The sequence below is a fragment of the Rousettus aegyptiacus genome, unplaced genomic scaffold, assembly GCF_014176215.1.
Source record: "Rousettus aegyptiacus isolate mRouAeg1 unplaced genomic scaffold, mRouAeg1.p scaffold_m13_p_5, whole genome shotgun sequence".
Lineage (NCBI taxonomy): Eukaryota > Metazoa > Chordata > Mammalia > Chiroptera > Pteropodidae > Rousettus > Rousettus aegyptiacus.
The window spans coordinates 89,542,152-89,565,395 of record NW_023416308.1 but is presented as its reverse complement, the minus strand read 5'-3'; the positions used below and the strand labels follow the sequence as shown (position 1 = coordinate 89,565,395).

Below are 23,244 nucleotides of genomic sequence, written 5' to 3'. Positions count from 1 at the left end.
TGTGGGTCCTGGGCACTGTGGCTACTGTGCCTGAGGAATACTCATTCCTGCTTGATTGTTTTACAATCAGATCCATGGGGAAAGGGGAGGTAGTTTTAATCATTTGGAAAACCTGTGTGAGGTTATATTGATTAGATCATGGAGCTCACTAGATCTGGGAGTAGGGTCTATCCCACCCAGATGGAATTTCTGCTATACAATGAGAGGGAGAGTGGGATGGATATCAGTGAAATAATCAAAATATCCATTGCAGATGTGAACAATTTACAGCAGAAAAAATAGAACAAGGAATTATAATTAGCATATGAAATGTGGCTAGTAATTGATGCTGGGGAGTAATAGGATAGGAAAAATAAGACAATAAGATATTTTTCACCCATGAAATTGGCAAAAATTTAAGTTTGATAATACCCAGAGCTGACGTAATGAGAAAAGGGTGGTTTCATATATTGCTGGTGGGAATCTAAATTGGTATACCCTTTTGGGAGGACAATTAAGTAGCGACTATCACATTTTTAATTGTGAATACCCTTTATTCCAGCAATCCAATTTCTAGGTATCTAAATATCTAACATAAGAAAACATGAGGATTGTTTGAACAAAAAAGCATGTACAAGGATATTCATTGCAGCATTGTTCATAAGAGTAAAAATTTGTAAGAAGCCTTATAGTTCATTAACAGTAGAGTGGTCAAATAAACTATGCTACAAACATACATGAATATTATGCAGCAGCTATAAAAATAAAGTAGATCAATATGTACTGACATGAAAAGAGCTCCAAGACATATTTTAAGCTGAAAAAAAAATCTATATACACATACACATACATAGAATAGCTCATTTCTGTAAACAAACCAATTTAGGTTTCCATATATATTCTAAATTTGTATTGTACAAGTATTGTATGGTATTCTATGTAGATATATATATTATACTTTTATATGTGTATATTACACATAAATCATACATTAGATGTAACTGTATGTATAAAAAAGCTCAGAAGAGCTTACAGCAATCTGACATGGTAGTTTTCCTTTAGTTAGTAAAGTTAAGTGGGGCCGATGGGAGCTTTTGTGTTATTTCTATTGCTTGCAATCTTTTAACATCAAGCATGTATTCAAATACTGTACAATACATACATTAAAAAATAACCAAAAAAGTAACTTGCCTAAGAACAAATAACCCTTCCATGGCAGAACTAAGATTAAAGCCTAGACCTGGGGTTACCAAAGACCTAGTTCATTCCATTACCCCTGTTCACACAACCTCTCCGAGTTTGCCTTTCTCCCAATAGCCCCTACCCTACAACTCCTTGCTGCATGTCTCTCATCTTCTCTCCATCATCAAATGTCTTCAAACACCATAGTGACCCATCTTTCCTCCCACTTGATTAACCCCAAGTCACTATGTTCTCTCAGCATTATGTTGCTGAAACTCAGAAAAGGCCTGCCAGCAGGTTGGGGTTGCTTAATTGCTGGAGGAACTCTGAGTGCTGAGACAGCTAAACACTCAGGCCTGCTCTGCCCAGGCCTCTGCCTCTCACTAATGATAACAAAAGCTCCACTGCGACAGCTCTGACACTCCGGAGAGTCCATTCCAGACAGAGATCTCTGATAGAGTATTTCATGTCTGTACAATGACTTCCCAGAGAGGAGTAAATAAGACTTTCCTTGAAACTATTTAAAGATCAAAGAAATTCATGCATGTGAGTGCACATTATAAGAAGAGAGTGCCACCAAACCATTGGCTGGCATCATCTCTTCTAAAACCTGAAAAAAAAAATTGATTTCTTTTGGAAAGCCAGTACGTGCACAATGAAAAACAGTCAAATAGCACCAGAGAATGCAGTGAAAAATAACCCCATCCTTTCAGAGATAATCTTTGTATATATAAGCATATATGTGTATATATACATCTATATTCACTTTTTTTTTATCCCAGTAGTAGCACACATTATTCTACAACTTGCTTTTTTCACTTAACAATATATCTCAGAGATCATTCCACATGTGTATATAGAGCCCTACCTCATTCTTTGTAATGGCTGCATAATTTTCCACTCTAAGGCTGTTCCAAAGTGTGTTTAATTAGTCTCCTACTAATGGACATTCTGATTGTTTTCACACCATACCACAATGAATAACTTTGCTCAATTGTCTTTTCACACATGTGTGAATATTCTGGTAGAACATATTCCTGGGAAGGGAATTTCTGTCAGAATAGTTGGTTTTTAGACTTTTGACTGATAAGGCCAGTACATTGTAGTAGAGCATACCCTGGAGCCAAGTGCTGACTCAGTCACTTATTAGTTGGGTGAACTTGGATAAATCCCTTAACCACTCTGTGCCACAATTTCCCCATCTCTGATAGTACCTCCCTCATAGGGTTGTTGGAAAAATTCAATGAGAAGATATACAAAAACTTCTTAGAGTCTGGCATGCAGTAAACAGAGCATAAGGCTTTATTATATAGATTTATTATCTTGTCAAATTGCCTTCAAAGAGGTTAAAGTAATTTATAGTCCTACTATAATATCTCATTTCCTTGACTCTCACCAACACTGCATATTTCCAACTTTATGAACTTTGTCAATCTGATGGGTGAAAGGGGTATTTTACAGTGATTTTAATTTTTCATATAATAAATTCAATTGATGAATTCAGTGACATTCTCAGTCCTATTCCTACTGAACCTCCTTGCAGCATTTGCCATTTGAAGCCTAGATTAGGGTGTCCCCTTGTCCTTGGAAAGTCTCTTTTGCCTCCTTGACTACTGCAGTGTACTTCTTTGGTCCTCCTAATTCTCTGACTCGTCTTTTACTGGTTCTTCTCCCTCCTCCCATCCTTCCTTGGCTCTCAAGACCTTCTCAACATGGCTTCACCTACTTTTCTGACACTATTTTTATCCTTATTTCTGACCTTATTTTCTTCTAAATACATCCTCTATTTGTTCTCTGAACTCTTTTATATGCTTTCTTGCCTCTGTTTTCACTGAAATTCCATCACTTCTAGGGTTAACAGATAAAATACAGGATAGCTATTAAATATAAATTTTAGAAAAACAATTGTTTTTAGTGTTTTTATTATATGAAAACCAAAATTTAGCTGGGCATCTTATTTTATTTGCTAAGTCTGGCAACCCTACCCCTAGTACTTAGTACCCCTAATGCAGTTAATAATTTCTGTCTTATATTATTGTTACTTGTGTTCATACAAGAATGAAAGCCTTGACCAGGCAAGGGCTGGGCGTTTCCCTACTTTGTAAAGGAGGTACCGCAAAAGTGATCTGTATGGTATGCTGGGTTCCCCCAAAGGAAATAGGAAAGTTGAGAAATCCACTTCTGCCATCGAACAAACTTAATATTGGTCTGTTGTTTTGGCAGCATTAAATGTAGAAATGTAGTCAGGATCATAACTCAGCATTAAACTTCAGTTGAAAGAATAAAATTGAGTAGCTTTGCCTAATATTTTCAGAACGGCTTTATTGATAACTTACATACCGTAAAACTCACCTCTTTTAAGTGTACAATGCTTTTTAGTAAATTTACAGCATAACTGTCACCACAATCCAGTTTTGGAGCTTTTACATCACACTGAAGAGATTCCTACAGTCTGTTTGCAATCAGTCCCAGCCTGTTACCACTCCTAGCTCCCAATCCACCTAATGAGTGTATTTTAGATCCCAGTTGTCTTAAAAGGAACCCAGGACTGCACTCCCAATGAATACAAATACGAGGCACGTGTGCAGGTTTTATCAGTGTGCCAACTATGTCCAGCCTAGGTCCGTTTGTGAGGAATTCATTCATCCACTGAGCAAAACACCGTTAGCTGCCCTATGTGTTTATTATCTAAATGGGGCAAAAGCAGTAAGCAGCTGCTTCTACACGTGGTATGCGTGCATCTGCGTTAGAAGTGAGCACAACCATGTGCCAGGGCGTGATGACTAATGTGTATCCAAGACAGAGGACCAGTTGGTGTCGTGTGCGGCTGCGCAGCTTCGCCAGCGCCTAGAAACCAGTAACTGAAACTCCCTGCTCGAGACCTGTCAGTTCTGCTGTTGAGGCGCCGCCGTCTCGGACCTTAGCGTCCACCTGTGACACCCAGCGAACCCAGGCCTGGTAGGTTAATTCCAAACCCCTAGTTTCCCCCACCCCATAGCTCATAAGGAGTACCAACATCGCCAGGCCACGCTCCAGAACCTGCAGGGGAGGGGCCCTCTCCCCTAGTCACACCCCGCGGTTCGTTAGGCTGCTGCTCCTTGGTCGGTGAAGGGCTTAGTCCCGTCCCTTCGAGGCAACGTCAGCAGCCACGTACCACGTTTCTACGTGTCTCGAGCCTAAAAGCGGAAGTTACGCCAGGGACTCGCGAGCCGAGCGATGGACCTGAAAGAATATAGGCCGCTTGAGGAAAGGGGGTGGGAAGACGGCATTGGAAGGCGCCGGAAGTGGTCTTTCTGAGGCGGGGTGGGAAAGGGGTTGGCCAGCCAGTTCACTTGGCTACAGCTGGCCCTCCGGTTAGGGCGCACTTTTGCTCCTCTCCGAGAGCCTGGCCCAGCCTCTCCGCTTCGATCAATATGGATTTCAGGGAAATTCTCATGATAGCTTCCAAAGGACAAGGAGTCAACAACGTACCGGTAAGCAGCTGCTGGGGCATCTCTATAGGAGATCCTAATCTGCAAGTTCAGAATGTGTATCGGGTGGAACTTCCACGCATCCGCCTCTCGGCTCGGAGAGAGGAAAGACCTGAACACCTTTATTTCCTTTTCGTGGGCATGTACTTCTGGGAACTCGGCTCGAAGAGAGAGGCTTGAGATGCGAGGCGGGAGCCTTCCTGCGGGTGGGTTTTGCCAGCTCAGTTACCCCTGCAACAAGGACTTTGCGGTTTGCGTGTTTTAGAGTTGTGTGAGAGCTGGGAAGTGGAGTCGTGCCTGGCACACAGTGGAATCTAGCGCTAGTAGTTTCTGGCTTCGACAGAAACTTCTGCCCAAAGCTTGGGGGGAAAGCATGTATGTTCCGAGTTCAGGGCTTTTAGAAACTTGATAGCCTTTTGGCTGATTTCCCTGGGATTTTCGGGTCAAACATATAATGATTTCCCCAACAAGTTCTCTTGATATATGACCCCACTCACTTAGGGAACGAGGTGATTAAATCATCGTCTCCCAAGGATCATCTTTTGTATTGGGGTGAGAAATTGAGCGGATTCCACGAAATCTTTGACGAACAGCATGGGTGAGCTAGCTTCAGCTTTCGCTGACTTGTGGCCTTCTAGATTTGTCTTTGTTTGAAATCTAGGTCCCGTTTGCTTAGTAATGTATGCCAATTCGCTGATATTCGCTGATATTCGCGGAGCGGTGTAAGACTTAAAATTCTGAAGTGGTGGAGAGCGCCTGGTTTGTGAGGCTCTACCTGTTTTGCATAAACTAATCATTTCTGGATCCTCAGATGGTACCCACAGCACAGCTGTAAACCGATAAATTGCGTTGTGATACCTGCGGTTTGAGCACTGAGATGTAGAACTCAGCTCTCTGTTAAAGTCATTCAACTGGAATTCAGTGAGCTCTCACTGTGCTCTGCATTTCTTACAATTTTGTATATTGCAGTTATTTTTTTCTCTTTCGGTTTTTTCTGTCTTCTGATACTGACCCCTTTTATCCTTTTGAAAACATTGACCTAAAGATAGTAAAATAACTGGTAAATAAAACTGATATCTATTAGCTTATTATCTATCTATCCATTTCCATCTGAAGTTCTTTTAATAGTCATCCTGTAAGCCATGAGTCATGGGCTCTGCAGGTTGGAGTTCTGGGCTTAAATCTTTTGAAACCTGGAACAACAGAATTACTTCCTGCGTCTTTAAATTTCCTAAACAAGTCAATATTGGATTTGGTAATATTAGATCTTCGTATTAGGCCCATATTTCATTCTAGATCTTCCTGAGTTTTAGTGGAGGTCAAAATAGATGTTAACACTAGCTTTAATGCCCAGGAATATTCTGCAAAAGAATCAGAACCAAGTTAGTCATTTCTATTCTAAAAACCAATAAATAGCTGCTGGGACAGAAGCAGATATTCCTAGATCAGAAGCAGATTTCAAAATAGTGTGTATTTTAGAATATATACATAATCTATTGATTTATCCGTGATTGGAAAAACAAAGATTGAAAGCAGAAAGGAAAACAGGTAATATGGTGAGGTCATTTAAAATATAATAGGTGAATACAGACATATATGTTATGAAAGCATGCTTTTCCCTACCCACTCCCCACCCCCCAAAAGCTAATAAGCCTAGAGGTTTGATTTTGTTACCAGCATTATAATCTTTATCTTTTTACATCAGGTGAAAGTACGTCACCAAAGAAACTGTCAAGGAATACAGCAAGACCGTAGTTAAATTTAATTCATGATCTTGCTTTAACTTGATTCATCAAATAGTTCTAAGTTATATTCTTTATCAGCTCAAAGTAAAGCCTTTTAGAGTACACTGTCAGTGCAAACAATCTATACAAAGCACAGGAAAAATGTTTTCTTTCTGCAGGATTCCTCTGCCCTTTAGGTGGACTGGGGAAAGAGACACATTCTTAAAAATATATATATTTTAAAAAATTTTCGTACACTTGCAAAACATAGAATGTTAACACGTATCTATATATTCACACCCCATATTTAACATATATTAATTTACTATATTCATATTTTTTAAAAGAAATAAAATCAAGAAATCAAGCCTAAATGATAAGGCTGAAGACTTTCCCAGCCCTCATTTCTTTTTTTTTTTAATTATGAAGTATAACATCTGGAACAATGTAATACAGATTATTATAAAACAAGTATCCTTGTGTAAACCACCATTCCAAGTCAAGAAACAACATTTCAAACTACATAAACACACCCTGCTTTACACAAATTTTATTGATTGATTGATGGTTTGAGAACCACAGAGGCTTTGCAGTAATTAACAGTTATAGTTTCATCCTCTCTAATGCATGGTTCATTTTTCTCTGTTAGCCATCTTCTCCCCAATCTTCCATTTGGATCCTATCAGAGCTGATGTTCATATTTCAATATTAAGAATTTCAAGTCAGACCTTTGTTACAGAAAGGAAATACCACTAGCGTTGATTAGACTAAAATCCAAGGGAAGCTAAAATCTAAAACACTCTTTGCAGGGCTTTATTTTAAGAGATGTCTATTGTACCTGGCTTGAGAAGCAATGAACATTTCCCCACTGGGGACATCTTTCTTTTATGTTGTTTCTTTTTAAGATAATTATTTTTTATAATGTTTTAGTTAAAACAAAGAAAGGATTGCATCATGCCTAGAAATATTAGGCACAGCTATCATTTCCCAGTGGAAAACTTAATACAGAATAACAGCTGATCAAGGTGATGCAACCCCAGTCATTGTCATTAGCTCTGTATATATTTAAAGGAGAAAGTTATTTTTGGTAACCTTGCACTTAAGATTTTTCTCCCTGCCTTCCTCTAGCAAAAATGAAGTGGTTATCTTGTTTTGATAGAAGAGTAGAGCTCAGAATATGGATTTTTCTAGGTTTCAAATAGTTATCATTGATGGCTTGTAGTGTATGAGATAAATTACATGGTTTTTCTCATAGGCTGTGAAAATCATTCCCGATAAGATACTGTAGCTCTGGTGTGACGCTCAAAAAAGTAAAAGAAGCCTTCTTGTGGTATCAGATATATAAGGACTTAGGGGCCTTTAGTCCCTTAAGAAGAATATAGGTACTGAAAATGGAGCCCAGGGACTTTAACTGAGATGGCAATTTCAGATGTCTTCAGGGACCGGATAAATAATGTAAATTCTTGAAGTAGAATTTAAAATATATAATAAGCCACCCTGAACAAACCCGATGTCTGATCTCGGAAGCTAAGCAGGGTCGGGCCTGGTTAGTACTTGGATGGGAGACCACCTAGGAAGACTAGGTGCTGTGGACGTAAAAAATAAAAAATAAAGGATTGTAAGCTGACAAGGTCCTTGCAGTCTTTGAGGTCAACCAAAGGTTACCTCGCCTAAAAGCATTTAAAAAATAAAAATAAAATAAATTAAATATATAATAAAATGAAGTAGATATAAAATGATAGGTGCCAAACTCCGTATATTCAAAAGAAGCCTACTGTTTGTTACAGTACTTATATCTCCTTTTAAAAAACAGTATGGGTCAATAAAAAATTTCTGCAGGTAGTCACTTTGTAACCTTTGATCATTAATCAATTATAACTGGATTGCTTCCCAGTGTTGGAGCTGACTTTTCCAGTGCCTGGTGCAGCTTTAGATTTCTAGCCTAGAGCAGCACTTCTCAATCAGTGTTTTAGGGAAAGGGTCTTTTGATCACTACTGCCCCCACAGAAATTCGGTTATTTCTCTTCCCCATGGTTACCTAATCTCTTTCTGGATAATGATAGCAACAGCAGTTAACATCTATAGTGCTTACTCAGTGCCAGGCACTGTTCTAAGCATTTTATATAAATTAATCCCAATAATGACCATATAAGAAAAGTTGTTTTACAAATGAGGAAAGTGAGGCCTAGAGTGAAGAAACTTGACCAGAGTCACACAGCTAATAAATGGCAGAGCAGAGAAAGTCATACAGACAGACTGGCTCCAGAGTACTTGCTCTTAATCATGACACTTTGTTGAATGAGGAAAATGTATTGGATATGGGATGTTGAGGAAGGTTGTCATCTGTACAGCCTGAACCACTGAACCCATCCAGCTCCCTATCTCTAACTCTAGCATAATATAGACTTAAGCAGTAACCCTATTGTTTTTTTGATGACACTTCTCAGAGTACGATAAAGTCTGTTGGGAGAGAACTTTAAAGGCCAAACCAACAGCATTTGAAACTAGTGGAGAGAGAGAGATTTTTGGCCTGTTAGGGAGAGTGCCAGCATGGTAAATAGAAGTAGAGTCTGAAGCTAGATAAGATAGAAAGTTCAGTGGTGGACCTGTTTGAGGTAATGGCACTGTCCAGAAGGCAGGTGGAAATTAGGGAATGGCATTTAACATTGAGGTTAGAACTGGAGATGAAAATGTTGGAATTAAATTAGAAATGAGGCATGTAGTAGGAACATTTTTGGACCTCAGTCAGACCTAGATTATAATTCAGCCTCTGCTACAAACTGAGTGACAGCCAGTAAATACACAGTTGTCCTTTGGGGACCATTTCTAACACAGAGGTTGGCCTAGAGGCTCTGAATAACTGTCTGATATTACATTTTATAATCAGGTATATTTTTATAAACACAATACTAGTAAATTTTACATTTAACCCAATAGAAATACTGAATAGCAAGCTTTTTGGCGGTTTTATTTTCACCCTCTTGGCTAACTAGCTAATAAGCAAGCCTAATGTAAAGCATTGGTTTTCCAGGCCTGCATTCATTGCCTGATTATGATGTTTTGAGAAGATTTTAAAAATTGTGTGATTATTAAATTTAAGACTATATTCTTTGACTATTCCTAACTCCTAATTCTAACCAATAATATGTCTGTAATGTATATAAAACTGTCAAGAAATTTATATTTTCTACAATTTCAACCATGTGTTATCTCCTGAGTAAAGAACAGCTTTCAAGAAGAAATTGTTGATTCCAACATATTTGGTGGCCAGATATTTTCAAATTGAAAGCTCCTTATTAATCTGACCATGACAGTATAGTCTCAATGCAAGGAACAGACGTGTTTTAAAATGACTTAGCATCTTGTAGGTCTGTTGGCTTCAGAATTGCAAATCTGGGCAAAATCTCTGATACTATATTTAAATGGCATAAGATTCACTGTTGTGGATCATTCATCGGGATCCAGCAGAATGACTGAGTTGGCTTGCACTATTATAAAATGGATACACTTAGGATGAAAGAAACTCTTGTCCAGCTGCTTTTCATGAAGCTGAAACAATGAAGCAGCCCGGTGCCTTGAATCTGATTCAGAATTGGTGGGTGTATCTTGATGTGCTGCTGCTAGAGCTAAATGTGGCCATCTGACGCAGGGGGAAGTGCCAAATAGTTCTTCTGTCTTATTAAATAGAATATAATGTAATCCCAGCATGAAGCTTTCTTCAACATTTTTATTGAGATATAATTCACATACCATAAAACCCACCCATTTAATATGTACAACTCATTGTTCGTTAGTATTTTCTCAGAATCGTGCAACCATCGTTAGTACTTTTTCATCATCCTCAAAAATAATCCTTTACCTTTTAGCAGTCATTCCCCCATTTTCTTCTGCTCTCAGCCCCTGGCAACTACTAAATCTACTTTCCGTCTCTATGGATTTGCCAATTCTAGACATTTCATATAAGTAAAATTATATACCCACTGTAGATTACATAGTATTAAGTATCATAAAATAAATGTATAGACTGCAGATAAATGATTATAAAGGTAAATGATTATATAAAAATATGACTTTTATTTTGAAAATCTTCATTGTTAATTTTTACTTGACTCTGATATTAAATTTGAAAATAGATACCTTGAAAGGCCAAGAGAATATCTTTTGGAAAATGCTCTATATAAGTAGGTTCCTAACATCCTTGACCTGAGAAATTATTTGGCTTAACTAAGAGATATTAGTTTCTATGACCATTAAATGTTTTGGCAAGGGTGTCATTTTAATTCTTTTTGGAGTAAAAACAGTATACCTAGAACTTTAAAAATGACAATTATGTAAGTAAAGTGAAATGGAAGTAATGTGATTTTTATTTTGTTGTCAGTGTTGACTTTTCTAATAACTTATATAAAGTACATTGTATGTTTTTCTCAAGTGAAAACTTTTAAAGAAAAAAAACAAAATCATACAATATGTGGCTGCGATGGTCAGTTCTAGCTAGCTTTTGGAATTCTTTTCTGAGTGAATTTGAATTCCTGAACACCCCCCTCCCTTCTTTCTTCCTTGTGGTCTGCCTTTCTTGTGTTTATATGCTTGAGTCAGTGTTTCCTAAAGTGCAGTACATGTAGCTCTGGCTCAACCCTGATTTTAGGTGATACACACATACTTTTATTCTAATAGTTGTATTTGTTAAAATTGTTACATATTTGATATGATTTGAAAAAATGTTACTAGCCTTTCAAGCCAGTCCTTTCCTCAATATTATTTCTTGAGGTAAAGCTGTAATAGTAACTCATAGTGTTAGGTCTATGTATTTTCTTAAAATTAATAAATAATAATACAGGTGGTTTGCTAAAAGAGGAAAAGTCATGAAGTGGTATGTGATGGCTGAAGCTTAGTAAACACTGTGTTAACTGTGCCCATTGACATTGTTTTTCCTTTGGATGCCTTATTCAGTCGAGACTAGCTTTTCTATTCGTTGTAATTCCATTACCTATCCCTTGAAGTCCCAGATTAGGAAGAAAGCTGTTTATCTTGAAATCAAGTTAAGAAGTACTCACTGCTGTAATATTTTAAATTGTTAACATTAACATTAACGTATATATTGGCATTTTTCTGTGGGAAACACTGTGTAAGCTTTCTTTCGGCAGGTGACTATGGACTATAAAGTTGGCAGGGCCAAGAAAATCTTAAATCTTAGCAAGAAAAATCCACCCCTTCTCTTCTTACAAATCTACGTGATGGAGTGGAGTGAGTGTGTGTCTCTGTTTATGAATCTATGTATGTCTTATGTAACTTGAATCATACTCATGATGGCCCTTCCATTATGAAAAAGTGAGCTTCTTGCAGTTAAGGTCTATGTTTGTGATTCTTGTAAACCAGGACAATTTTGTATATCTAGTTAGGTAAGCAACATGCTTTCTACTTAGTCTCCCGTTACCCCTCCTTTTCTCCTTTAATTATTGGGCCCCAATCCACTGTGAAAAAGGGTCTACAACTAAATTTACAAAGATATGGATTTTTTAAAGGATCTCATTGTGACTCAGCCAAGGTGGACTGGGAAAGGACTCTGGATGCTCTCTTGGGATTTCTCTGTCAGGAATGTGTCAGTTCTCAGCATTGCTATCATGCAGGATTTTCAGGTTGGATTAAGGCCTGCTTCATTGGTAGACTAACTTGGCTGGAACTCCCAGCCTTTTTCAGGATGCCTTGTGTTTGGCAGATGTATGGTAAGAAATGGATTCTTCGACTTTCCTCTAGGAATTTTATACACATTTTGAGAATCACTTTTTGGTTCCTAAAGTAGTTGAGTTTGTTTTCAGAGGTTGTCTGTTTGTTTTTAACTAGCACTGCAACAGTGAGGGAATAACACTGTCATTTCCCTAATAAGACAAAAGAGGAAGGACACGTTAAAAAATCTTACTTCCTACCTCATAAATTTAATATGGGATGACCCTAGAGATGAATCATCCCAGTCTGAGTTATTCGCTCTATAAATCATACTTCTTTAATGATACTTATAAAATGGAAATGTTTTTCCTCTTATAGTTCAAATTAACAATATTCTAGTTTTAGTCATTCCCCTATGCAGTTACATAAAAAGTAAAGCCCAGAGAAATACCACCTGTGCTAAGATACTATTAGCACTTTTTAGCTTATATGTAAACCTATCTGAAAGAGTTTATGTGACGAATTAATATTTAATGAACATAAGAGCTGCAGTTAGAGGTTACAGAGAATTGGGCCCTTCTTGCTGCTTAGAGTTCTTTAAAATGCTTTTTAGCTATAGTTTGCCACCAGCCTTTTCCTATGGGCAGAGTAAAATCTCAATAAGCAAAATGACCTATGTAGTCATGAGCCCCTATGAGAAATTCATCTGCAGTGGGGTACTCAGGAAAGAACACAGAACACAGTTGTGAGAAGTAGTTTTTTCTGTTTGTTTGAGAAGTTGGACTTTGAAATGCTTAGTTCTATAGAAGGCTGGTTTTATTTTTTTTCAGAATTTTAAAACCATCTATTCTAAGGGTGATGTCTTTTTTTTAGCCCCACATCCAGGTATTTTTTGAGGGAGGAATAACTTGAAAATTGTTTCTCTGAATTTTTTATTTATGCATTATTTGATATTTTACAGAAAAACTCTGCACATAAAAATAGTTATTTATAACCATATTTAACCTGAAATTTTATAGCTGAGCTTTAATGTGGGTTATGTGATCTCTTAATTATTCAGAGTAGATTTTTTAGTCAGCATTTAAAACTCTCTCTTGCTTGGCACAATGCCTTACATGTAATAGACAATATATTTTTAAAATGGAATTGCTTATAACTTTTACTTTTTTTTTTTTTTTTTTAAAGAAAAGGTATAGTTTGGCAGTTGGGCCTCCCAAAAAAGACCCCAAAGTTAAGGGTGTCCAATCAGCGGCCGTACAAGCTTTTCTAAGAAGAAAAGAAGAGGAGCTCAGACAAAAAAGTGTGTATCTATAGCCTTTTTCTCAATTTCAAAGTCTTCCATCTTCACAGCTAGCTTGTACTTAACCAGTAGATGTTTGTAATAACACAATGGGCTAATGGATTTGTTGCATATGTATCTGAGTCAACTGTATTTATAATAGTACTTATGTTCTTATGTTGATCATTTGTATGTTGTTATCTTTTATTCCCTTTAAAAGCTTTTTGGGAATAGTGACCATATCTTCTAATTGGCCATAGTAAGGTCCCCAATAAGAACTCCATTCTTTGACCTTTGATTTGAATCTGCTTCTAACCTATTTTGTGTTTTGATTTTTTTATTGAGTTCTATCTAAATAGTTAAAAAAGAGGCAATTTTTGAAAATCAGTAAACTCAAGAAGTAGTTTTACTTCATGTAAATGATGAGGAAACTGATTCAATAAGTTTAAGTATTCATTGATTGATAATAACATCTGCGAGGTGGGGATTACTGTTCCCTTAATTTGACATATGTATTTGGTTATGAATTATTTTCTATATTTAAAGCTAAAAGCCAAGTCTCTCACTTGCTTAGTCATATAGAAAGACTCATATGTGACCTACTCATTATGTTAAGGTGACTCAATTGATACTTGTTCAGATGACTTCATTTGATTCCTAGATATCTTCAAACTATACTGTTTCAAACTAAATGTTGCTTGTGTTTTAGTGACCTACTGATTTCAGATGAATATACGGTTACCTTGATATCTTGAAATATGTTCTTGTTTTGTCTCTTTAGCCTTGGAGGAGAAAAGGAGAAAAGAAGAACTAGTGAAAAAGCGCATTGAACTAAAACATGACAAGAAAGCAAGAGCTATGGCCAAAAGGACAAAGGATAATTTCCACGGTTACAATGGGATTCCTGTTGAGGAAAAGTCAAAGAAGAGACAGGCAATGGAAAGCCACACTAGTCAGGGAACAGACCAAGAGTATGAGATGGAAGAAGAGGATGAATTCTTTGAATACAATCAAGCAGCATCAGAGCAGGAATATGAGGAAGAACAAGAACCTCCCAAAGTTGAAAGCAAACCAAAGGTCCCCCTTAAAAGTGCCCCACCGCTCATGAACTTCACTGATCTACTCAGGCTGGCTGAGAAAAAGCAGTACGAACCAGTGGAAATCAAGGTAGTGAAGAAAACAGAAGAGCGACCTATGACTGCTGAAGAACTTAGGGAGCGAGAATTTCTTGAACGAAAGCATAGGAAAAAGAAACCTGAGACAGATGCAAGACTACCTCCAACCAAAAAAGTACCCTGTCAGAAAGAAAGTATGGGCACAAAACTTAGCAAAGTTTCTGGGGACAAGCATCTTTCGAAGGGTACTCCCCTTCCTCATCCTGAGAAGAAATTCAGACCCAGCACAGCTAATGAGAAACACTTAGGTTTGTTTTCATCCAAATCCGTGCCAGGAGAGAGGACCAAAGTAGGATCTGGCAGTTGTTCCCAACCCTCGCTACGTGAGGGCCATGACAGACCTGTTTTCAATGGGGCTGGAAAGACCCACTCAAGTACCTATTCACCAAGTGTCCCAAAGACTTCTGCTAAAGGAACTCAGAAATCTGCTACTGAGCACAAAGCTAAAAAATCTCCTTCCCACCCTACCCATTCCAGGCCTGGGTCCATGATCACCTCACACAATAAGGCTAAGAGTCCAGGTATCAGGCAACCAGGCAGCAGCTCCAGCTCAGCCCCTGGGCGGCCCAGCACAGGGACCACTCAGCCTGCAGTTAGGTCTGGTCCTATACCCAGGCGTCAAAATGGCAGCTCCAGCTCAGGGCCTGAGCGATTAGTCAGTGGGAATAAGAGGCCAGCCAGTGACTTAAATCCTTCTGGACGGACAGTCAGCAGTACCCACGGCCCTGGACGACCTGCAAGTAGCTCAAGTGGCCCTGGGCGACCCATCAGTGGCTCAGGTGGTTCTGGGAGATTAATAGGCAGCTCTGGTGGCCCCGGGCGGCCTATGAACAGTCCACATGATGTTCGACGACCAGTGAGTGGCTCAGGCCCCCTTGGGCGGTCAGTCAGTGGCCCTGGGCAATCAGTAAGTGGCTCAGTTTCAGCTGGACGGACTGTTAGTAGTTCAGGCCCTGGAAGACCAGTGAGCAGCTTGGGACCTGGGCGAACAGTTAGTAGCTCAGGTCCTCCGCTGAAGCCCAAGTGCACTGTTGTCTCAGAAACAATTTCTTCCAAGAATATCATTAGCCGGTCCAGCAGTGGACAAATGAATGGAATGAAGCCTCCCTTATCTGGCTACAGGTCTTCCCAAGGTAAAATTGCCCCTTACCCTGAGTATTTATTTGTCACTAGAAGCTGGTAAATGTACTTTGTTTTATATGACCAGAGATCCTGTAACCCTCTTTGTGCTATTTAATGTGTTCTTATGTTGATTGAATGTTGATGTTTTGTCCTGTGCCTGAGAGTTTTAGTGATCATGCTTGGAAAAATCTTCAGAAAAAGACTTATCTAGGGCCCCTGTGTTTATCCCTGAAATATCTCCAAGTTTAATCAACTTAGCTATGTGATTTGGAAGACAGGGTGAATGTATATACCATATAAGGTTCAATGAATGAATTCACCTTTTCATGAAGACATGAGAGACCTGTCTTCAAGGATTGGAGTGTATTTGTAAGCAAGAAGTCTTCTGTTGCACTATTTATTCATCAAATATTTGTTAAGTACCCACTATGTGCCAGGAACTGTTTTAGACTGCCCTTGTGTTTTTCTGCTTCTTATAGTAGGCAATAACAAGGTCCTATCTTGCTAGTAGTCCTTAGGAAACTATATTCCAAGGTATGGGATCATTGGTAGCATGTACTAGCTGCCAGGTTATAGTTTCTTCACAGTAATAAGCATTTGGTAAAGCACTTGTTAGCTGCTATGGAGACTTAAAAAAAAAAAAAAAAAAAAAAAAAAGATGAGATTCCATGCTTTTAACTTCTAATTCAGCTAGAACATTGGTTCTCAACCAACAATGATTATGTTCCCCAGTGAACATTTGGCAATATCTAGATAAATTTTTAGTTGACGCACCTGGGGACAGGGGATGCTACTAGCATCTAGTAGATAGAGGCCAGGAATGCTGCTGTTATCTTACTATGCACAGGACAGCCTTCTCACAGCAAAAATTTTCTAGGCCAAAATGTCAGTATTGCCGAAGTTGAGAAAAAAGCTCTGAGCTGATGAGACAAACCAGGTATATTAAAAACTTTAGAAGAACAAAAGGAGTGTCTTTGAAGACCAGAAAGCAGTTGTTCGCAGACACTGGCCTATTGATCAGTGCCTATCTTTTGTAAAAATTTTAATCAATCTTTTGGTAAAATGATAATTGAGTTTTTTCTAAAGTCAGACTTTACTCAGTTTGAACAATTACCCATAATTACGAGAATCTTTCTTGTTTCATTGGACTTCAAAAAATTTAATGAAATTATGGTGATAATAGATGATCAATTGTTACCTTTGCTGTCTTTGCGCAATTAAGTTAGTGACCCTATAGCTATTTGTAATTGTTTTTTTGTTTTTTGTGTTTTTTAAAGAGATTTTGCCAGTCACTTAAATCTAGAAGAATGGAAACTACTAAGCTAGAAGATGTAAGAGACACATCTAGTAAGCCCTAGGATATACAGGAATTTTGATCTGTTACTCGTAGATACCGGGAAGCAGCAGGGCCGATGTAGTAATGACTCCATGCTGTGTGCCAGCTTGCTGGCTCTCACTTTCGAAAGTGCCATCTCAATGAGTTCTCAGAATCTCAGTTTACGTAGAATTTTGTTGGGACCGTTTTAAGTTTTAATCTGTTATAGACGATGGCTTTTCTGTTCCTAGGTCCTCAAAGGCTTCCCTTCCCTAGTGGTTACAAAAGGCAGCGAGAATATGAAGAGGAGGAAGATGATGAATATGACTCTGAAATGGAAGATTTTATTGAAGATGAAGGAGAACCTCAGGAAGAAATATCCAAGCACATTCGAGAAATCTTTGGCTATGACCGAAAAAAGTAAGGCTAAAGAAGTTTTAGATATACTTTTTGTTTTGAAAAATTTATGCTAAAGGAAAAAATAAACAATAATAGAGGCATTGAATACAATTCTTAATTAGGAATCCTTGCAGATTGTTTAGATTTAATCCTTTGGCACATAATATTTAAGTATTATTTGTGTAGTTCCTTGCATTAGGGCCAAAAAAAACATTCCTTTTTAAACTGTTGTCTTTATTAAGATGTATATTTAACGAGAGTGAAGCAGCTTGGTGTAGTAGAAATAGCTTCGAAATCAGAAAGCCATCCACAGAGCTTATGTTGAAAGCTGGTCTGATCTGACATCTGCTTTTCTTTAAAAAGCTTTGCTACTCAAAAATATGGTCCTTGGAGAGCAGTATGGGACCAACGACATTGGCGTCACCTGGGAGCTTGTTAGAAATGCAGGCTCTCAGGCTCCATCTTAGATCTACTGAATTTATGTGCACTTATGTGATTTATGTGCACTTTACAGTTTGAAGCACTGGTATAGAGGAAATATCAGGGTTTAAATGGAAGTTCCACCACTTACTAGCTGGGTAAACTTGAGTAAATTATTTTTAAAATGACATTTGGAAGGATTAAATTAGGTAGTATATATAGGACAGAAAGGCTTTATTACAGTGCCTGTCAATCAACAATTGCTATCTCCCTTGAAGCCATAGATACGAGAAAAGGTCTTTTTAAAGAAAGACTAGACTAAGAACTGGATTAATCAAATTAATCATTAGCTAGCGATATGTTCTTGGTCAAGCTATTAACCTGTCTGCTTCAGTCTCCTGTTCTAAAGTCCTTCCCTACCTCATGATGGTCATGATGTTCAAATAAAATTTATACAAAATAATGTTTATATATTGAGCTTTCAGGATTTTAATATAAACATCGTGTAAATGGAGGTGAGTGAGTTGAGTGAGCATTGTGGGTTGGCACCTTCATTAGCATTATATTCAGGAATAGTTGCCTTCTGGGAGTAATAAAGGCTCATTTGGTTTCACTTCAAAAATCCACTTCTACCTATTCTCTCCTTCAACCCCATCCCAACCCCCTGCCAAGTAAGAAGGAGTAATACTAAATGTGTGATTTAGTTGTAGAGACGTTGATTTTAAAAGAAGGAAGATGTAATTCCTTTAGAAAATTGAAAATTTGTTGTTTTTTTCTTAACAACTTTGATTTCCTCTTTTCAGATACAAAGATGAAAGTGATTATGCCTTACGTTACATGGAGAGTAGTTGGAAAGAGCAGCAGAAGGAAGAAGCAAAAAGGTAAGCACAAAACAATACATTGGTGTTGACATGTCCTAAAAATTCTGTTGCTGTTTTGGTTGCACCATTGGGAACAGGGGCTTTGGCCTAAACAGTTGTTAATTCTAATCCTGCTTACTTGCTGCAAAGCTTTAGACAAATTCCTTAGCCTTTTTGTCTTGTTTTCTTATTTATAAAGTGAAAATATTCTGTTTTTACTGACTGAGAGGTATTGTGAGGATTAAGATAATGTGAACAGCTTGTCTAGTACAGTGCTTCACCCATGCAGGCCCACACGAAATGCTAGAAGCCTCCTCTAATCCAATTGTAGCATATTGTCTTGCTTTTCTTTCTCCATCCTTAATTCCCTATCCACATGAGACACATCTCAGTCTTGCTAACCTGTGCCCCTGCTGGCCTAGGGACCTAATGAGGAATGTTAAATTCTCTCTGATTCCTGTTTGGCTACCTGATAGCAAAATAATGATAATTTCTTGGGTAGAGATTGTTTTGTTTATAGCATTAACTTGGTGAAATAATTCACCTTAATCTCAAACCAAATCTTAAAACTTTTTCTCCCTTTTGCGCTCTCTTCTTGTAACTAGATAAAACATCAAACCAAGGTATTGGAAGCTAAGCAGGGTTGCGCCTGGTTAGTACTTGGATGAGAGACCACCTAGGAAGACCAGGCACTGTAGGCTTAAAAATTAAAATAATAAGGGATTGTAAATCAACAAGGTCCTTGCGATCTGTGAGGTCAACCAAAGGTTGCCTCGCCTAAAAAAATAAAGCATTGGGAAGGGACAAGCATAGAATGTTATTTTTGAATACATTTCTTATTTTTAAAAGCCATTGAAATCTTTTGATTTTATTACTTTAATGGAAATATTAAGCCATTTTGTGTTGAGGTTGTATATGAGGTCTTTTTCCACTATAATTTGAGTCAGCAGCAGTGGTTCCTGGTAAAAAATATTCCTGCTAGTCTGTTTTCAGTGGTAAAGCCTTGAGACATTTTGAGTACATCAACACATTCCACCTGAGCTCTCAGAATTTCTTGTTTTTTAAAGTGGTAATTTCATGTGTATTGACAAATACCTTATTTTTGACAGTTTAAGACTAGGTATGCAAGAGGACTTAGAAGAAATGAGACGTGAAGAAGAAGAAATGAAACGTCGAAAGGCCAAGAAGCCTAAGAGGCGTTAGCTGATGTTTTCATTTATTTTTGTGAAATTCTGGAAACACTCTGCTGCCAGGAAGTCCTGGCTTCAGACGGAAAAAGCCCCCCATTTTAGATTTATACTTGGGTCCTCAAGGAGAAGGAATGCATACTGTGTATTTTGAGCATAAAGTATTTTTAAATACTTTCCAGGGTAGAATTTATGATGCAGATGATGCAATGCCCAGTGGGTGCTCTTATGAAGCTAACTGTTCACAGGTGCCAGTCTTCATCCTGATGAGCTATGCACTCTAATATGGGGCTGTTCACCAGTCAGCCAGTCTTTTGTTGTTCCTTTGCTATTTGAAAAAAGGAAAAAAATTGCCTCTTGACTTCCATGCTTCCACTGATGCGTGAGTAGGGCAATAGCCAGCCCCCAATCAAACCAATTTTGTCTTTTTTATGAGGAACCTGGCCCTTCCATGAATGTTGCCAGCAATAAAGTGACCTGTCCTAATCTATATGTTTGTATGGAGAACTTGAAAATGTAGAGTAGGCTTTATAATTATTATATGGATGTCATCTCTGTGACTTTGAAAAAGTAGAATAAATTATATTGTATTCTACATTATTCATGGATTGGATGCTGAGCACTTATTCACTAATGTAGATGACAAGGCAATTAACAAAAAGTTTTCCAAGTTAAAATATAAGTTATGCCCCTTAGTGTAAGAATATTCTTTTCCAAGTTTTCCTTTCAGATTTACTGTAAAATAGACAACGTCACTGTGCTGATTTTTATCTAAAAATTCATTTTTATATTGAAGAAAAAAATATTTTATTCAAACATTAGAGTCGAAAGAGTAGTAGTTTAAAAAGCAAGCAGGTGACATGTGAAGTTCTCCCTCCTCCCATCCCCCTCCCCCATTATAAAGATATTTTGGAATCCAAGGTGCCCTTGTACCTCTTGATGTTAATGACTTTGCATTTTTTATCTTAAAATTCCTTAGCAATTAATGGCAAAAACCAAAAACTAAATTCATGTGTATCAAGAGCACCACTTTCTCTTTTTGCCCATATTGCACTTTTCTTTCAAACTATGCACTGTGAAGACATTTTTTTCACCAGGTGGAAAAGGATGTTCCCTGTTACTGGTGTTTTACTGAGCTGTGGAACTTCTTTCATTCTCGCCTTTCTTCAAGTCATATCTATAGATTTGCTATCTCTTAAGCCTCAAATCCAAGCAATTCTAATCAGGCTGAGCTAGGTTCTGGCTGGAAAGAAGCCAAGTTTCGAGGAAAGTCAGCAACAGAAAATGAGTTATGATGGTAGAGAGCATTTGTCTTTGATTCTAAATGTAGAGAGTAGGGGACAGTGGGACATAAATTGTAGAACAGTTCTACAGTAAACATTGTGCTTACCTTAAGCCAGCGGTCCCCAACCTTTTTGGCACCAGGGACTAGTGCTCCTATGAGAATCTAATGTCTGATCTGAGGTGGAGCTGAGGTGGTGATTCTAGGGCTGGGGAGCAGCTGCAAATACAGATGAAGTTTCACTTGCTGGCCCACTGCTCACGTCCTACTGTGCGACCCGGTTCCTAATAGGCCACGGACCAGTACCAGTCTGTGGCCCGGGGTTGGGGACCCCTGCCTTAAGCCATTGGATGGTAGGGATTAGGAAGTAGGAAAGGTTGTCCTACAAAGAATCCTTGCTTTTCAACAGGTCTAAAACTTGCTTTGGGGCATTCCTTTTTATCCATAAAGCTTTATTCTTCAAGTTTGGGTAAAGCTTTATTCAAGTTTGGGTATTACAGATTACCATTATTAGCCTCTCTTAATGAGATGACTATATGACCCAGTCCCTTAAGACTAACTCATATTGAATTGAGTTTTGAAACTTTGAAAATGCAAGGATTTAATTTTGAATTTGAATCCTATGGTATCTTCATCACTAGAGGTAACACTCATGCGCCACGTAGAACTGTTATACTGATGGCAGAAAATCCTATTAACTGCCTCTCAAATACCTTCAATGAAATTGACTTAAGGGTAATGTGATGTTCCACGTAATAAAACAAGTTTAGAACATTATTTCCTTTGCTATCACTTATGTGCTCTGCCCCCCCGCCCCCCACCTTTCAGGTTTTTTCCCCTTGGATATAGTGTTTTCAATACAGACTCTGTGAGATCTATAATTACAATCAAGTGCCACAACTGAAATATTGTCACAACTGAAATATTTTTGGTGGCTTAAGTTTACTAGCACTTTAATCAATAATATTGTGCAGTTATTTGTACAGAAAAGCACCATTGTGCTAGATGAAAGTTCCAGAACTTGGTAAGAGTCATATTGTGTCCTGATGTGTCATTCCCTTCTGAGTGCATTTCTTGTATAATATAGATGTTGATTTTAGTATTCTTCATTATAAAAGGGCACAACTGTCGCTCATTAAAGTTCTGAGTAAGTCTATCTTGGCCTTGTTTCCCCATCCTCTCTTCCATGTTGTTTCTGCAATTCCTGACCACTCTTTAAAAACAGCTCACAAACTTCTAAGAAATTGGAATAGGCTGTTATTTTATCAAGGTTTACAAATTAAGTGCTTGATTTTTCATGTATCCTCTACCGTTTTGATTTTCAGATTTTATTGATTCAATATTTGAAGATGTGCCTTTTATTAGGTAATGTTAATTCACGAATGTAGTAATGTTATTTCACAAATGTAATGTTACATGATCATGGGTGTGGCATTCTCTAACAGATGATGTGAAAGGAAAGTAGTTTTCATAAAACTCATGGCTCCGATTGCACAGTCTCACTTGCTTTTGATGTTGCTATGTCAACGCAAGGGGCACTTTCTCTTAAGGCTACTTTCAGAACTTGTCTTTGTATTTTCTCTAAACTATAAATGCAATTATGTCCACTTGGAGGCCAGGGTACCACATGTCACAGGCAGCCTTACATGTGTGCCGTGAGAAGGTTCAAAGACTGTTAACAAAGAAAGTCTATGGGAACTCAAAATTTCATTTTTTTAATGTAATCCCCAAGATTTTCTCTAAGAAATAAATCACTGTTTTGTATTTTGTAACTTAAAAGCAGCTATTAGTACATTTCTGAGATATAGCAGGAGACCAAAACATGTTTGGAAAGATAATAAATATATAAAGAGAGACTGTTTGGTTTATTTTCAATGTACTGAATATATTAATATTAGACTACTATTTATTTTGTGAGTGGACGTAATGAAATAAATATTAAGGTGTTTAGTGTATGATTAAGAGTGGGATATAGATTTCTTTGGAGTTATTAAATCCATCATGTCTTTTACATACTGGACAAATCAAGTTTAAAAAAAAACATTTACATAGGTTAGCTTGTAAATCTGGTGCTGTTGACCTGCAAGAGAATCTACTTTTGCATATACAGGTGAAAGTTTTGCAATTTATGTATAAAAAATTGTAGGCATTAAAAATATTTTATTGATATTTTCACTGTTTTGAAT

General features: G+C 37.7%; 1 protein-coding gene across 3 annotated transcripts; it reads left to right on the top strand.

Annotated features, from left to right (window-relative positions):
* Positions 1-4,004: 4,004 nt before the first annotated feature.
* Positions 4,005-23,233, top strand: SPTY2D1 (SPT2 chromatin protein domain containing 1). 3 transcript variants are annotated; one of them, XM_016164949.2, is made up of 7 exons: positions 4,389-4,634; positions 13,205-13,319; positions 14,080-15,147; positions 15,178-15,606; positions 17,162-17,330; positions 18,533-18,610; positions 19,699-23,233. In XM_016164949.2, the coding sequence occupies exons 1-7, from the start codon at positions 4,575-4,577 to the stop codon at positions 19,790-19,792; spliced, it is 2,013 nt and encodes a 670-aa protein (XP_016020435.2). In that variant the 5' UTR covers positions 4,389-4,574; the 3' UTR covers positions 19,793-23,233. The 3 variants fall into 3 exon arrangements, with proteins under 3 accessions (XP_016020436.2, XP_016020435.2, XP_016020433.2); XM_016164950.2 differs by lacking the exon at positions 4,389-4,634 and adding an exon at positions 4,005-4,119 and having other exon boundaries at positions 14,080-15,606; XM_016164947.2 differs by having other exon boundaries at positions 14,080-15,606.
* Positions 23,234-23,244: the final 11 nt, after the last annotated feature.

What these genes read in the sequence shown, in the direction of transcription:
- SPTY2D1 (XM_016164947.2), top strand. Translation starts at nt 4,575, where the DNA reads ATGGATTTCAGGGAAATTCTCATGATAGCTTCCAAAGGACAAGGAGTC. An exon ending in AAGGAGTCAACAACGTACCG is followed by an intron (nt 4,635 to 13,204) that starts GTAAGCAGCTGC and finishes TTTTTTTTAAAG; the next exon opens with AAAAGGTATAGTTTGGCAGT. An exon ending in TGGCTACAGGTCTTCCCAAG is followed by an intron (nt 15,607 to 17,161) that starts GTAAAATTGCCC and finishes TTCTGTTCCTAG; the next exon opens with GTCCTCAAAGGCTTCCCTTC.